The sequence below is a fragment of the Mustela lutreola genome, chromosome 3 (genome assembly GCF_030435805.1).
Source record: "Mustela lutreola isolate mMusLut2 chromosome 3, mMusLut2.pri, whole genome shotgun sequence".
In the NCBI taxonomy this organism is placed as follows: Eukaryota; Metazoa; Chordata; class Mammalia; order Carnivora; family Mustelidae; genus Mustela; species Mustela lutreola.
This window is the reverse complement of record NC_081292.1, coordinates 173,046,024-173,062,080: the sequence shown is the minus strand read 5'-3', so window position 1 is coordinate 173,062,080 and position 16,057 is coordinate 173,046,024. Positions and strand designations below refer to the sequence as shown.

At 43.8% G+C, this 16,057-nt stretch overlaps 1 protein-coding gene across 2 annotated transcripts in view; it reads right to left on the bottom strand.

The window, feature by feature from the left end:
• The window catches only part of SLC16A14 (solute carrier family 16 member 14), a 30,088-nt gene extending 14,364 nt beyond the window's left edge, over positions 1–15,724 (bottom strand). For both annotated transcript variants that reach the window (XM_059167782.1, XM_059167783.1), the window contains exons 1-3: positions 15,585–15,724; positions 8,724–8,995; positions 2,000–2,143 (exon numbers count right to left, since the gene is read on the bottom strand). In XM_059167782.1, coding sequence (XP_059023765.1) covers positions 2,000–2,143; positions 8,724–8,982 — 403 coding nt within the window. In that variant the 5' untranslated portion in view covers positions 8,983–8,995; positions 15,585–15,724. The remainder of the gene's footprint in view (positions 1–1,999; positions 2,144–8,723; positions 8,996–15,584) is intronic.
• Between the last annotated feature and the right edge of the window lie 333 nt (positions 15,725–16,057).

The window sequence follows — 16,057 nt, the reverse complement described above, 5'->3', positions numbered from 1 at the left end:
AAATAAATAAAATCTTAAGAAAAAAGAATAAAAAAGTAATATGGAAACAATATTCTTTTAAAAAAATTTAATTTAAAAACTTTAAAAAATTAAAAGAAGAATATGGAAACAATATTAATTGCAGGTCAATAAACAACTGCAAGAAATAAAGTTCATGTAAACAAAAGAATGTGTAAATGATGAGACTTAATCATAGGAATGTTTAAATGATGAGACTTAATCTCAAGTCCCAGTTTGTAGGATCAAGTCAGTCTGTATAATCAACCACTACCACATCCCATTCACGGGGTGCCAGGGGTCTGTGCAGGGACCCCAGTGTGGCTCTGTAGGCTCAGCAGGAGTGTTCATTTCCTCACCTTTAGTATGAAAACCCCTGTGTGGACTCTATGCATTGGAGTGCTTGGGGGAAAGTTTCTAAAACACTCACGGGAAACATCTTAAATTACTCTTGAAGAACTGTTACCAAGTCCTTCAGATCAATGGTTTCCAAACTATGCTTCAAAGGACAAAGAAGAGCTTTACGTGTAGATGTGGATCGGTGTAAATTACGGAGAACCAACTTGCCAACTTTTTGGTGAGCAGGTGTGTTCACGTCTCCTGCTATCATAAAGCATGCCCTTAAGCTCATTATAAGAATGTTACATTCTATATGACAATTACGTATTAGCTAACACTTACTGAGAACTCTATTTTGTGACAAGCATCATGCTAAGTGCTTTATACAGATGATCTTCTAATAATTTCAACAACCCTGTAAACCAAGCACTCTTAATGATCCCATTTTGCAGATAGGGAAACTCAGGTATGAGTAGGTTAAGTAATTTGCCCAAAGTCACCAGATAATAAGTGGTGGGGGTGGAGCAAGTTTTCCAAATTCTAACTTTTACCTCTTATACCAACACTTCTGCCAATGTGTCATTATTAGGACAGTAGCTCTGTACTCAAAAAGAAAGTCGGGCTGGATCTGGTTCACGGCAATCCAATTGTACAAGTAAGAAACTTCTTCTTATCTATGTGACTCCTGCTACCTGTTGATAAAGGAAATTATAGCTGGGAATGTATTTTGCAGAATGGATTTGTAAACCATGCTGCCTCGTAGCCAGTGACCTAGATTTGCTTTTTAAGAGTCTACATATATGTGAATTTTGCCGCTAGTTCATTCATTTGAATAGGGCTGAATGAGAAAATAATTATTCTATGATTCATGCTCCATTCTGTAGTTATTAAATGAGAGAATGTTATTAGTTTTCTTAATATTCAGCCCATTCATCTACCTCTGTATTATTACTTTCCTTTCCCTATTCCTCATAAGAGAAAAGACAAGCACTTGGAACCAATCATGAAAAATTTAATTAAATTCTAATAGGAAGGCCAAGTACACTTGTTAGGTTGTTTTTCCACATGTAAGGCATATTTAATATCTTATATTAAAAAGTATTTCTTGGAGTATATGGTGGGGTGGAGTGGAAGAAAAGAAGGACAAAATATGGGACGCTTGGGTGGCTCAGTGGGTTAAGTGTCTGCCTTCAGCTCAGGTCATGATCCCAGGTTCCTGGGATGGGGCCGCATCACCAGGCTCCCTGCTCGGCAGGGAGTCTGCTTCTCCCTGTCCCTCTCTACCCTCCCGCCCCATTGTGCTCTCTTGTACACTCTCCCAAATAAATACCATCTTTTTTTTTTTTTTTAAGATTTTATTTATTTTATTGACAGAGAGAAATCACAACTAGATGGAGAGGCAGGCAGAGAGAGGAGGAAGCAGGCTCCCTGCTGAGCAGAGAGCCCGATGCGGGACTCGATCCCAGGACCCTGAGATCATGACCCGAGCCGAAGGCAGCGGCTTAACCCACTGAGCCACCCAGGTGCCCCCCAAATAAATACCATCTTAAAAAAAAAAAAAAGGAAAACTATTTTAATGGCTTTCTTTCCTCCACAATTATTCATTGTCAAAATGCCCAACAAATATATTTAAAATTAAGGCTAAAAATATCAATATGCTTACCAGCTGTCACTCCAAAGGTAATAAAGAGATAATGCACGTTTGCGGCGTAGGCGCTCAGTACCCAGCCCAGCGAGTTCACCAACCCTCCGATTATTGCGGTCCGGCGACACCCACAGGTGTTAATAAACAAGCCGATGAAAGGTCCTGTCGTGGGACATTGGAAAGGGAATTGACTGATGGCGTTTTATTTTCATGCTTTCCTCCAAAATCCGCACGTTTAGACAAAGAATAAAACATTAGTAGGGCTATTAAATAAAACGAACCCCAACCCCCATTGCGTTATATGCAAATAGCTTTTAGCATGCAAAGATGGGTTTCAGTAATTTCGCTGGAGAGCACAAGGTTCTAGGTTTTCAAGAAAGGCAGACCTGAAATAAACAGACAAATGAGTTAGTTCGTTCTCTTGTCTACAGCACAGGTAGGTCTGAAAACTAGTGGTCTATGGGCTTATTCAGCCTGTGGATGTATTTTGTTTATCCAGAACATAGTTTAAAAGATGTTTTGGGGCACCTGGGTGGCTCGGTTGGTTGGGCGTCTGCCATCAGCTCAGGTCATGATCCTGGGGTCTTGGGATCGAGCCCCTGTTGGGCTCCCTGCTCAGCAGGGAACCTGTTTCTCCCTCTCCCTCTGCCTGCCACTCCCCACCACTCCTGCTCTCACTCTCTCTGAAATAAGTAAATAAAATCTTTAAAAGATGTTTTGAATCAGTTGCCAGCATTTAAAAATTAAGAGCATTCCCAAGAAATCCAATGGCAACACAGAATCCCGCAGTTTCCCACACAGCCAAGATGGGCTGGAGCAGTGCCATGGCTTTCCGATTCCCTATGCCCACACTCCTAGTTTTCTATAGTCATCACCCCTCCCTTTGGTCCTGTACTTGGCCTCCTGCCCTCACTTACATTACTTGTTATTTGAGTTATTGACTCCAGACCTAGTGGGGGTACAGCAAGGGGGTTCTCAGGACTCCCATGCTTCCAGCAAAGAACTGATAGCTTATTTTCATGAGGACACCTGGATGCAAACCGTGTTGCAAAGCACTTCTCATTGCTTCATACTGTACTTCATCCCCTGCTGACTCTCAGTCCCAGGCTGGCCCCACCAGGCTATGGATTATGACAGTGTGTGGAGACTCAGAAATACACCTTGGTCCACAGACAGTGCCAGGCTCACAGCAGTATAGTATTGTATGATGTTTTGTCCTGGCTGCTTACTTTCTTATGACACTCTGGTTTTTGTCAACCTCTTTGTTTTCTTCCTAATATTCATTCATTCATTCATTTTTATTACTAGGCTCTATGCCCAGCATGGAGCCCAGTGCGAGCTTGAACACCCCACCCTGAGATCAAAACCTGAGCTGAGATCAGGAGCCAGACGCTGAACCGACTGAACCACCCTGGCGATCCTGTGGTAACTTCTGATGTTACAGAAGTTTAATGCTTGTGTTGGGATCCATGATTCCCTGTGCAAAAAGCAATCTGTATTTTAGCAATAAAATGGGAGGCTGTAGTCAATATTCAGTAAGAGGGCACATTTTAAAAATCATCTTATTTTTGATCATTATTCCTTTTCATAGTTATGAAACCCTATATTCTGGTGGGAGTATTTCAGGTTAAAAGTTTGTTAAACTCTAAGGAGCTTCCCCTTTTAATTCAAACTGAAATCAAATCTTCCTTTAAGGTTCTACCTATTTGCATGTACATATTTGGATGCACAGTTTGCTAATAAATTTTTTTTCTTGAGCAGGCCTAATCTTAAAAATTATGAAGACAATGATTTATTAATTTAATGAACCCTGGTGCATTAGAAAATAACTTAGCAGGTAAACCTCTTAAAATAGACAGTATAGTAAATATATTTTACATAAATATACTATTATATATTATAAAATGAACACACTATATAAATAATATATAAACCAAACATATTGATATAAACATCTGAGGGAATTATTGGGGGCAACTGAAATTCAGAAACCATAAGTTGAAAGTGTGTCTTTGATTTCTTCACAAATACTTTTTAAATTCTTATTTTTTTTTTAAGATTTTATTTAGTTGACAGAGGGTGAGAGCACAAGTAGGCAGAGCGGCAGGCAGAGGGAGAGGGAGAAGCAGATTTCCCTGTTGAGCAGGGAGCCAGGTCCGGGGCTCGATCCCAAGACTATGAGATCATGACCTGAGCCAAAGGCAGCCACTTAACCAACTGAGCCACCCAGGTGCCCCCATAAATATTTTTTTAAAAAGATTTTTATTTGAGAGAGAGCGAGAGAGCGCGAGAGCATGTGCCTGGGTGGGGGGAGGGGCAGAGGGAGAGAATCTCAAGCAGATGAGTGTGGAGCCCAGATGGGGTTCGATCCCACAACCCTGACATAATGACCTGAGCCCAAAATCAAAAGTCAGATGCTTAGCCAACTGAGCCACCCAGGCACCCCACAAAGATTTTTATTTTCCTAAACCCACAGTCGCTTCACTATTGGAATCTCTGATGAGTGGATAAAAAAGAGAAAAAGGCATGACTCATCTGTCGGCTGTTAATTGGCCGTTTAAGTGATGACAGGTCACCAGATCGCAGTTCAGGAACATGATCATGTTTTCCATGTTACAGAAAGGGCCCAGAAGCAAGTTTTTCTGTGATACTGCACGTTTCTGAACACTGCATTAAGAAAGCATGTGGGGAAGAAGGAATGAGGTGGAATTTCCCCAAGTCCGAGCAGATACTCCAGTCTGGAGAAATGTTGTGCATCAAAAAGAAAGGATGAATTGCTTTACTGATAATAAGGTAAAATGATGACACTTTCTGGATTTTCAGTTCATCATCTCTCACAGGGTGGAGCCTTTGTCATTTACAACGTGCAGACAGGCAAAGTCAGCCCCAACCAGCAAAGTTAGTCGCGGAAATGCTGTGACCCCTCCATGGCTGCAAAACACGATCGGTCAAAATAAGGAAGCCGGACCCAAGCGTTCGGATTCTGCTCCATTTTTGCATCATTACGGATGCTCAGCTGGAATCTCCAAGATCAAATTAGCATTTTGCCAAAATGCAACGAACTCCCCACGCAGTCTAAGGACAAGGGGCAAGGCAGGTGAAGGGACAGTCGTCTGGCTATGATTCCCACTTCTGCAGAGCAATTCGGTGTTCTGGGATGAGACACAGACTCCCTCCTCTGCAGAAGGAATCTAATTTTGGCCCATTTCCCACATAATAGAGCTGCAGGGAACACCATGAGGAAATTCTAATTTCTTTCCTGTCCCGGTGACCTTGACATACAGTCACAGATGAAAGTACGTAGTTCATTGAACTCCTGGCCACCAGGGCTCACCCTTCCCTGTGGTAAGGAGTTCAGAGCCTCTACCTCAATGACTCTCTGCCTAGGCTGAGCACTGGAGTCACTTAGGATCTTAAAAAAAAAAGAAAAAAAAATCCTGATGCTCAAATCCCATCCCAAGAGATTTTGATTTGATGGTCGAGGTACAGCGTGAGAGGCAGGGTTTTTAAAGTTCCCCACGTGGATCTGATGTGCAGCGAGGATTGGCAACCACCACTCTAACTCTGCTTAGCAAGACAGTGACCTCTTGCAGCCTGCAGATGCCCCTAACATGGCTTCCACCAAGAATGCTTCCCATGGCTGTCACCGAGGCTGCTGTAGGGGACGACAGAGGTGATTCCATTTTGGAAACTGGCAAAGTCCGTGCTAGCAAAGAATGAAATTATCAAGTTTCTTACATGCAAGCCGCTGCCCAAGAGAGAGGGAGGGCTTTCAACTCTGCAATGTAATTCACGGAATTTTTTTTTTTTTTTTTAATTTAAAAGAGAAAACCCAAATGGGCTCACAATGATTGGAAAATGAGAACAATTTCCATTTATTTACTTCACACATATTCTCAGTTCTCATCTGACGGAGTGACGGGAGGTAGGGTGTAGTTGACACAATTCTGAGTCCAGTGGACCAGCGTTGGAGACTCTCTCATGCTCATTGGTTGTTCAACCTCAAGTAAGTTCCTTGAAGTCTGTGGACATTGCATGTTCTTCTTCTGTGAGATAGAGACGATGGACTGGTGCAGGTGGGGCTGTGGGATCAGAGGAGATCATGGACATAACGTGCACGTGGCATATGGTTAAGCAGCAAATAAAGGAGAGCTGTACTGCAGGCTTCTGACTTGGAAAGCACCCAACAGCTCTGCAGCAATCATGTATCAGACAGCTTAAGATAATGAACAGCAATTTAGGATCATGATAAGATAAAAGACCTTTTATTTATATAACTATGAGCCTTGCTGTGTTATGATTTCTAAGACCCAAGATATTTATCGAGCAGGTGCCTTTCCTGTAGAGAGGTTAGTCTACAAGCTGAAATGACACTGTCTGGGATATATGGACTCTCAAACAGAATTTTGAATATATAGTTACCTCCCAACTAAATCAAGGAGGACCATCACATTTCACCATCGCTATGAGTTAGGTGTTCTTATTTTGGGGGTCATATTCAAAATCATTTCCAAGACTTTCAGGACTGGTTCCCACTGCTTATTTTGGTAGAGCTTGTGAAACACAAAATAACATATGAAATAACCTCACTGGGTGATTTGGAAAATAATGGGACATTTCCTATCCTGTCTTTTCACTGAGTCTTCTTTTTTGTGGTGAACACATCCTTCCTGATTGAATCTGTAAGTATCTTGTTCTTCCCCTTAAAGATTTTTTAAAAAGATTTTATTTTTAAGTAATATTTACACTCAACGTGGGGCTCGAACTCATAAGCCCAAGATCAAGAATCGCATGCTCCATGGACTGAGACAGCCAGGTGCCGCTTAAAGATTTATTTTTAAAAAGGTAAAAATTGGACGCCTGGGTGGCTCAGTCGGTTAGGCGTCTGCCATTGGCTTGGGTGGTAATCCCAGAGTCCTGGAGTTTGCTCCTCCCTCTCCCCCTGCCCCTCCCCCGACTTGTACTCTTCTCTCTTGTACTCTACTCTCTCTCTCAAATAAATGAATAAAATCTTAAAAAAAAAAAGGTAAAAACCTGGATGTTAGGTATTCTAGACGCAGTTTTCCTTCACTGACTTATTGAGAAGGTTGAATCACATCCAACATAAAACTAACACATTGCCTACACTCAAGTAAACCTTCCTACTTCTTAATGATGATATTCTAGTTTTAACAAGGTCAACGTAGGGTTGAAGGAGTCAGTTCCTAAATGTTGCAGGCCAGATGATTTACTGGCAATGCCCTCCCACACGTAATGGTGCCCTTATGTAATTTTAAAACCAGATTACTATTAATTCCCTTTGATAAACACACATACTCCACACACATCTTGAGAAATAATACTTTGTCCTTGTTTTCCATCATTAGCACTACCACTGTTATTAACGTTGTTTGTCTTATCCAAAATAACATTGAATGCCAGCCAAGATCAACAAATCTTGGAATTGGATTCAAGGAGTTAATTACCAATGTGGAAATCACTGAAAAGGGAGACTCCCATCAAACACAGAGATGCCTGTCATACACAGACTCTCACAGAACCAGAAAAAGATTCGAGGCTATTTATGTTTCTAGTGTAATTTTGTGAATACTAGAAATTTAAAAAAAAGTCAACATAGGGGTGCTGGTTGGCTCAGTTGATTAAGTGTTGGATTGTTGGTTTTGGCTCAGGTCATGATTTCAGAGTCCTGAGATCCAGCTCTGAGTGGGGCTCTGTGCTCCTCATGGAGCCTGCTTAAGATTCTCTCTGTTCCCCACCGACTTGTGTGCATGCTCTCTAAAATAATAAATAAAAATAAATATAACAAATTTCGATGTAAAATTGTGGCTTTTACTTTCAAGAGATAATGTAAGGGAAAACACCCAGTATATAATAGATGCTTATTAAATATTAGTTGACAGTAAAAAGTGTTTAGTTCCCAAAAGGCAACACATAGGCCATAATAATAACAGTTATTTATGATAACTTTCTAGCTTGGCATTTCCAACTGCATGAGAATGACCTTCACGGATTGGTGTGTGGTTAGGTTTAATTAGAAAATACATTATTATTCCTTCCTGTTAGCTATATCAGTAACTTTTCTCAAAGCAGTTCAATAGATTTTTCAACAGCATATGATCAGTATTTCAAATTAAATCATAGGAAATCTGAAATAAGATCGTCACTTGCCTTTTGTGGTGTTTTCTCTAAAATTTTTATCTTTTACAAATACTTCCAAATATTAAATAAAAAGATCTATAATAATATGTAATGAATTAGAGTAGTCAAGAAAAGAGTTTGGGGTAAAAAAGAGCTTTTTAAATGATCAAATTTCAAAACATTAAATTTTTTTTTATAATATCCAAATAATAATATCACACAAAAGGACACATATTGTATGACTACACTTATATGAGGTACTTTCATAGAGACTGAAGATAGAATGGTGATGGTCAGGGGTGAAGGGAAGGTGGGAAAAGAGAGTTGCTGTTTCATGGGTGCAGAGTTTCAGTTTGGGATGATGAAAAGGTTCTGGAGACGGATGGTGGGAAAGAATGCAGTTAGTGGCAATGAACTGTATACCTAAAAAATGGCTAAAACAGTAAACGTGATCTTATATATATTGTCCCATGATAAAAAAAAAAAAACAGTACTAGATATCATTAACATCTAGTATCTAATGTTTTGACCATATAAAACCTTACAGCAGGGAATTGTCAATTTATAATAATTCAGTTTTGCAACAGGTCACATGCGAACATACCCACAATCAAGGTGATGCCCATGCTGAGGGAGCTGACCCATGCAGTCAGGCCACGGCTCTGATGGAATTCTTCGAGCCATTCCACGTTGAGGACTCCCAGGGCCATCTGGGAGCCCATGATGAGGATGTGCACAAAGAAGGAGGAAAGGACCACCATCCAAGCCCATCCACTGTCAATGTTTGGGTGGGGCTTAAGTGTCTTCTTATCTTTGGGGTCATCTTCAAAATCATATCCAATATCTTCATGACTTGTGTACATTTTCCAAGATTTTCTGAAATACACATGACAAATAATTTCCTTGAACGTCAAGCCAAAAGTAGTTTTTCTTCTTTGGACAGCTCTGCCTTCCCACCGTAACCAAACTGACCTTCAGATTCATCTTGTCATTATGCAGATTTGGGAACACTCCTGCCTTTTTACTGGCAAGTGCTTTTTTGAAGCCTGTTCCATCTCTATACTCATCCTGTATGTAACCATTACTATGCATATTTGAAAGAAATGGAAATAGACTCAGAGAAGTGAAGTGCCTTTCCCAAGTTCCCATGACCGGGAAGTATGGCTACCAGGAACCCAAGGAATTGAACCCCAGTATTCCTGACTCCAAGCCCATGCCTTGTGACCAGCATTGGGATGGATACTGACAGGTGACAACAAAGGTGTCACAGAAGGAAGACAGCTGGCTCTAAACAACCTTTCAGGGGAGCTTTGCCTTGGTAGAGCTTTTGGCAGAGTATCTGGTCCTCATTTTGTGGGTCCCAACGTTTGAGTTTTTTTGGTACAAAAGAGTGGATTCACCTTGGAATACCAACCTCTATGAACACATCTCAGGAGAGATGGTAAACTAGAAGGCCAATTATTATTATTATTATTATTAAAATGGGAGCTAGAGCTTTCTAATAATGGTGATACTCAGGTCTGATACACAAGACACAGAAAAGAGTCTTGGAGGCTGGCTGGAGCTGGAGTGGGGGCAGTGATGCCAGATCAGGCAAGGACTCTGGTTTCATTTTTATTTCTTAGGATGAGAATTAAGTATATGCAAGAGAACTGAGGATAAGGAGTAAAAGAAGGATAGACAGAGGCAGAGATAGTAATCCTGGAGGTGGTGGAACAGCAGGATTGGTCTTGATCAGGAGGAGCAAAGCAGCAGGTGGATGGAGATGATGGTGCCAAGTAGTAGGAGGAGAAGTTACACCCGATGGTCTAACTCTTGGGTCAAGTAGAAGTGAGGTCACTGGCTGAGAATGAAGAGGGTGGTGGTTGTGAAGGGCCCTCCACATTCAGGAAGAGACTGTTGGAAGAGACTGTTGCCCACGACGAGTGGAAACTATTGTTGGGTCGTTCTGAAGGTGGAGCTGAGCCCTGCAAGACAGCAGGGCAGAGCCGTGGGCGAGCAGCACCAGGGACAGAGCGCTGGAAGCCCTCAGACCCAGAAGCGCGCAATTCGAGCATCATCATCAGAGAATGTTAAGACAAGAACAAACAACTAAAAGTTGGTCTGCTTTTTATTATGATCACTATGTGCCAGCAAATCTAGACATCACTAATAAAATTCTCCTCTTCTGAAAAAAATCTTTTGCTGGCCAAAGTTCCAAACTATGATGTTTTTAATTTTCTATCTGTAAGCTTCAAACCAGCATGGTGCTATTACTTATCCTTCCATAAGCACTGTATTATCCATAGGAGCTATTTCAGAGAATTCCTGGTTCTACCGTTGACCCCCACATCCGTGTGGCCCCAGCTACACACTTGAGAGTAAGTTCCTGAGAATTACTGGAACTCTCTGTGGCCCAGTTTGGTCCGCAGTCCCCAAGGTGTCTCATGTCCCCACCTTCAGCAGCACGTTCGAGATGGATGAACGGCACAGTCACTGTAGAGATAAAGAACCAGAACTTGACTTCTTTACTTGTGTCACTCTGTACACCTACCTGGAGATTTTATTTTGTTTAACGTGTAAAATAGTGAAACAGGGTAAGATGGTGAGGTGAAAATATTTCATTTGTAAAGTGAAGTGTGCAATCAATACAAGACATGTTTTACTCAATTTGAATAATCTCTTCAAGACAGAAATCTGTTCTTTTTTTCAATTAATTATTTTAAAACAAAAGAAAAAATAAGAAAATACTGATTATTACAAACCATTACATGGTTGTTATTGAAAATCATGTCATTGCAATGGAGGAAGGAGGTCTAAAAAATAATCCCAAATACATGAGGACCCCCTCCAAAGGTGAGGCTTTTCTCAGCAGTGTTCCAGTGTGGACCGGTTGGGAGGTGGGGGTCAGAGAAGCGGACTGTGGTGGATTGCACAGTGCCCACAGCCTCTTTCTGCACACCCCCAAGCTAAGAATTGTTTTTACCTTTCTTAAAGGTTATGTGGTCCATGAAATTTAAAATACTTATTCTCTGACCCTTCCTAGGAAAAGCTGGCTGATCCCTGGACTGTGGCATTGGTTCCGGCTAAGAATTTATTGGGAAGAAATGGGCATTGGGGAACCAAGGACGTCAGTGGAAGATCAGTTTAATGGATCTGTCCGGGGGCTCATCCTGACTTTCCCTTTCTCTCATACCTTGTCCTCATTATTATTTTTATCTTTTAAGTGATTTTATGTCCTAAACACCCACCCAATTCTCAACCGCTACACTTCCTGACCTTATTGCTCTTCTCTGCCCGGGTCCTTTTCCACCTTCCTGCTCTACAGACAGTTGGGAGGGATAAAATGTTATCTTGTCATGTGACTTCTCCACACTGTCAAGATATCCTTAGGATCAAGCCCAGACTCTCTTTGCCATTGCCAGGTTCTCCATAGATTATCTGACCCCTGGTTCCTGTGCTCCAGCCCTGCTAAAGCACCTACATCTCCTTGACCTTGACACAGTGTCCTGAACTTTGGACTTCTTCTCTCTTTTGGGAACACGCTTCTCTCCTAACTTCCCGCTCCTATTCTGCTCCTCCCTCAAGATTCAGGTAAATATAGTAATGAAACCTTGACACGGTGAGAACTCCCCTCCCCTGCAATCATTTCTAATCTCCAACATTAGAGTATATGTTAAATCAATCATTCATTGCACAAGGCTGTTCGAAGACATGGAAGGAAGATGTGTATTATACATGGGCGGGTTACAAAACTGGAGGTGGGCAATAATCCTTTTGTTGTTTTTGTTAGAAATAGGTAACCATTCACGCCAAGACTGAAGTGAAACAGAAAAATTTTAAGGGAGATTATTCTTTGGATGATGGTCTTAAAGTAATTTTCCTTCTTTAATCTACCTTTTGGTAAAAAAAAAATTATAATATGTACATATTAACTTTATGATAACAAAATAAAAGTCCCTCTCTCTATCTCTTAAATGCCATTTGGATCAGCTCTTTGCATCTGGTAGATGAGTGGCTGGGTTGTAGAAAAAGAACGAGGATGATTCAAGAGCCACTTTCCTGGGGAAGTCTAGCCTGCCACTACCCTGCTTTCTCCAAGCGAGAGGACAGCCTGCCTGGGGACAGGAAGTGATGGGGTAGCCCTTGCTTTCCAGAGCCTGCAGCCCAGAAAAGAGCTGCACTGGCCCAAGGCCCAGAGGATAAACCTACAGAAGGATCAGAAGGGCTGTTCAGTGGTTGTCTTTCCTCTGCCTCTGCTACTTGTATGTAAAATTCCAAGCCACAAAGTGAAGAATTGGGGGAGCAAACGACCTATATGAATATAAAATAATATCATTTTATTTTATTTTTAAAAAGATTTTATTTATTTATTCGACAGAGAGAGATCTCAAGCAGGCAGAGAGGCAGGCAGAGAGAGAGAGAGAGAGAGAGGGAAGCAGGCCCCCTGCTGAGCAGAGAGCCCGATGTGGGACTCAATTCCAGGACCCTGAGATCATGACCTGAGCCGAAGGCAGAGACTTAACTCACTGAGCCATCCAGGCACCCTTATTTTTTATTTTTTAAAATTAAATTTTTAAAATTAGTTTCAGAAATAGAATTTAATGATTTATCAGTTGTATATAACACCCAGTGCAATTGGGTGATGGGCATTAAGAAGGGCACATGATGTAATAACATCACACATATAAAATCTGTGGGATAATGCTCAGCTCTGTTTAGACAGACAAAACAACACAACTTGGCATTTTCCTAAAGCCCACTTACATCTCTGAAAATGTGTCAAATAATAATATCACAAAGGTTATGGTTTTTCAACCCATGAGTTGAAATAGCAGGCATTTTTCCTAAGCAATGTTAAGAACTTGATATTCTCACTGAATTATTTATTCTATGGGTTGAGAGATGCAGTTGTCATTGAACGACTCTCGGCATTTCCATTATTTGTTCATAAATAAATGACATCGAATAGAATTTAATTGCCAAGTTTTATCCAAGAGGTGCGAGGGTGTATCTAGCATCCAGTAGCCAGTGCGGAGACTGGTCGAGGGCGGGGGAAGCTAAAACGAAGTTCTGTCCCATCCTCACGAGGTCCCTAAAGATACACCTGGCAGCAGAGCCATCAGCATTTCCTATCTAAATCTCTCTATAAGCAATACCCATTTGGACTAATCACAGTTAACTTACTGTCCAACCAGGTTAATTAAAACAAACAAAAGAACACAACAGAAAAATAAATTTCTACCCCCTCCACTCCCAAGTTTGCTTTTTAGCATTTACATAATTATAAGATACAAAATAACTCTTTGAGTATTATATCCTAGTCTATACTCTGTGAGACAGAGAGGGAGAGAGTACACACAAGTGAACCAGGGGTGGTCCAGAACCATCCCAGGCTCCCTGTCTTTCTCTATCACATGGCCTTCAAGCTCTCCCACCTTCTCCACATCCTGACATACATGTAAAACATCAACAGGCATGGGGTATCCTGGGGTAAATGAGGCACGGAGTGTGGGGTTTCCTCTAGGATCATCAGGTAAGATGGAACCCATTCTAGGCTGGCCTGTTGGAAGCTCAGCATATAACATTAGGGCCTTGCACTGAAGGAAGTGAAGGAAGGCAATGGGCAGATTATGGGACCAACAGTCAACCTTCCTTTGCCCCAAATGCGGGTTCATAAATGGTAGAAGAACCATCATAACGGAAGGGAAATTATGTAACCCATGAAAGCTCTGAGATGGAGGCCAGCTGCACATTTATGTGCCACTAGGTAGAGGTGAAAAAAATCTAGATCCAGCTGGAGTGTATCTGAGATTAAAACCAAATTAAATTCCCACAGCTCTCTTACCGGAGTAAGTTTTATAAGCAACTCATTCACTTTTAATTTGGCTACTATGATTATGTTAGCATGCCGCGAGTGCTTTATAAATGGCGAGCAAAGGGAGAGTGCCCAGTGAAAACAAATTACAGGTGGACAGGCTAGGACCGTAACTGGTTCTCATCAGATGCAGAGAGTGGCTGGCCGCCTGCAATTGGGCTGTGGGTTCTTTTGCCCTCTAGACCTGGTGTGCAAGGCAATCTTGGGCCTTAGGGAGCGCACTTGAGCCCAACAGGCTGAAGAGGTTAGAACCTCCATGGTTGGGGAGCGGAGCGAGTGCACAGAGGCCAGTGCAGGAGAAAAGGAAACCTCCCCTGGGTTCACGCTGTACTGGGAAGAACTGGACATATAAATGCCTTCTATGGGTCAGGGACTGTGCTGAGTGGTTTCTCTACACCGATCCTGTCCAGTTGGCATTAATGTCCCATTTCACAGGGTGCCTGGGTGGCTCAGTTGCTTAAGCAACTGCCTTCAGCTCAGGTCATGATCCTGGAGTCCCGGAATCGAGTCCCGCATCAGGCTCCCAGCTCCAGGGGGAGTCTGCTTCTCCCTCGACCCTCTCATGCTCTCTCTCTCTCTCTCAAATAAATAAATAAAATCTTTTTAAAAATGTCCCATTTCACAGACGAGGAAACTGAGGCTACAGTCGAATGTGGACAGTGAAGCTTAGAGGTCAAACTAGCAGGTGGCGGAGCCAGGTCTGAGGGATTCCAAAGCCTACTTTTATTCACCCTTTCCCCGTCTCTCTCTCTTTCTCTCTCTCTCTAACACACACACACACACACACACACACACACACGCCAGACAAGGCGAAAAAGAATCTTTCTAATTCTCAATAACAATCCTCATTTATCCTTGCTAATTAGCCTGAATCAACTTTCCAGCGGAAAGAAAACGACTTAATTGGTAAGCACGATTCAGTTTCTTAAAACCTCGCCAATGGCCTTGGCGGCGACCGGCCGGGTAATGGCCGCCCCGCGTCCCTCGCCCCGGTTGGTCTCCCTTTCCTCCCCACCGCGGGACCCGCGCGCCCTGGGCTTGCGCGCGCCCCACTCCCGGGCTCCGCGTTCGTCTCGCTTCCCCGACACCCCGACATCTCGCGCACCCGGGTCCTCCGGCGGGCTCGGAACCTGCCAGCTCCGCGGGGAAGCGGGCCGAGCGCAGTCCCGGCCGCCTGCGCGGGGAGGCTTCCGCACTCCCCGACGTCCCCTAACCGCAGCCCCCGGTCTCCCCCTCTCCGCTCCGCCACCGCCTGGTTTGAGTTACAAGCTGGATTCGAGGAGGCGGGAGCGGCGCGCGGCTGGGGTCCCGGGGGGGGGGGTGCCATGCGCTCTGCGGGACGCACTGGGTGGGGGGTCCCGGCCGCCGGGGAAAAGAGGCGCGCGTCCCCACGCTCCGCCCTGGTCCGAAGCTCCCTGCCAGCTCCGCGGTGGCCTCGCCTGCAGCCCGCTATCCCAGCGCCTCGGCGCAGCCCTGCCGGCGATCGCCCAGCAGCCTTCCCGTCCATGCCCCCGGCCTGCGCCGCGCCTGACCCAGGTCCCCAGGGAGTAGCGGCCACCCGCGCGGTCCAGGGTGCCTCCCGGGGCCGCACGGCCTCGGGATACTCACCGCCCGCGGCGCGCGGGGCTGCGGCCTCACTCGGCTCCCGGCCCGGATCCCCGAACTTGCTGTTTGCTCCGGAGCCCCCTGAGCGGTTGGGCGTGGAGAGCTTTTGCAATGTCGCCCAGCATCCTGGATGGAGATGCTGGGGGCTGCGGCTCGGCTCTCCGGCCGGCTCCGTGCGCTCTGTGCCCCGGGCCCGGGCTCCTCTGCCGCTCGCTGTCGGGCCAGGTGAGCGTTTCGTGGAGCTTCGGGCTCCAGGCCTCAGTCCGTGTGGTTTTAAAAAGGGTACGTTTGGAGGTGCCCGAACCTAACCTGGGCTTTCTTCCAATCGGTGCAATTTCAAATCTCCACGCTCGTTCATTCCTATACCGGCTAATTCTGGTTTGGCAGGAAAAAATTGCAGTCATCTCACGTGCACACTCTTGTGGCCGGTTGAAGTTTATGGCTTTGGCTGAGGCTCGCTAATGCTCTGCATATTT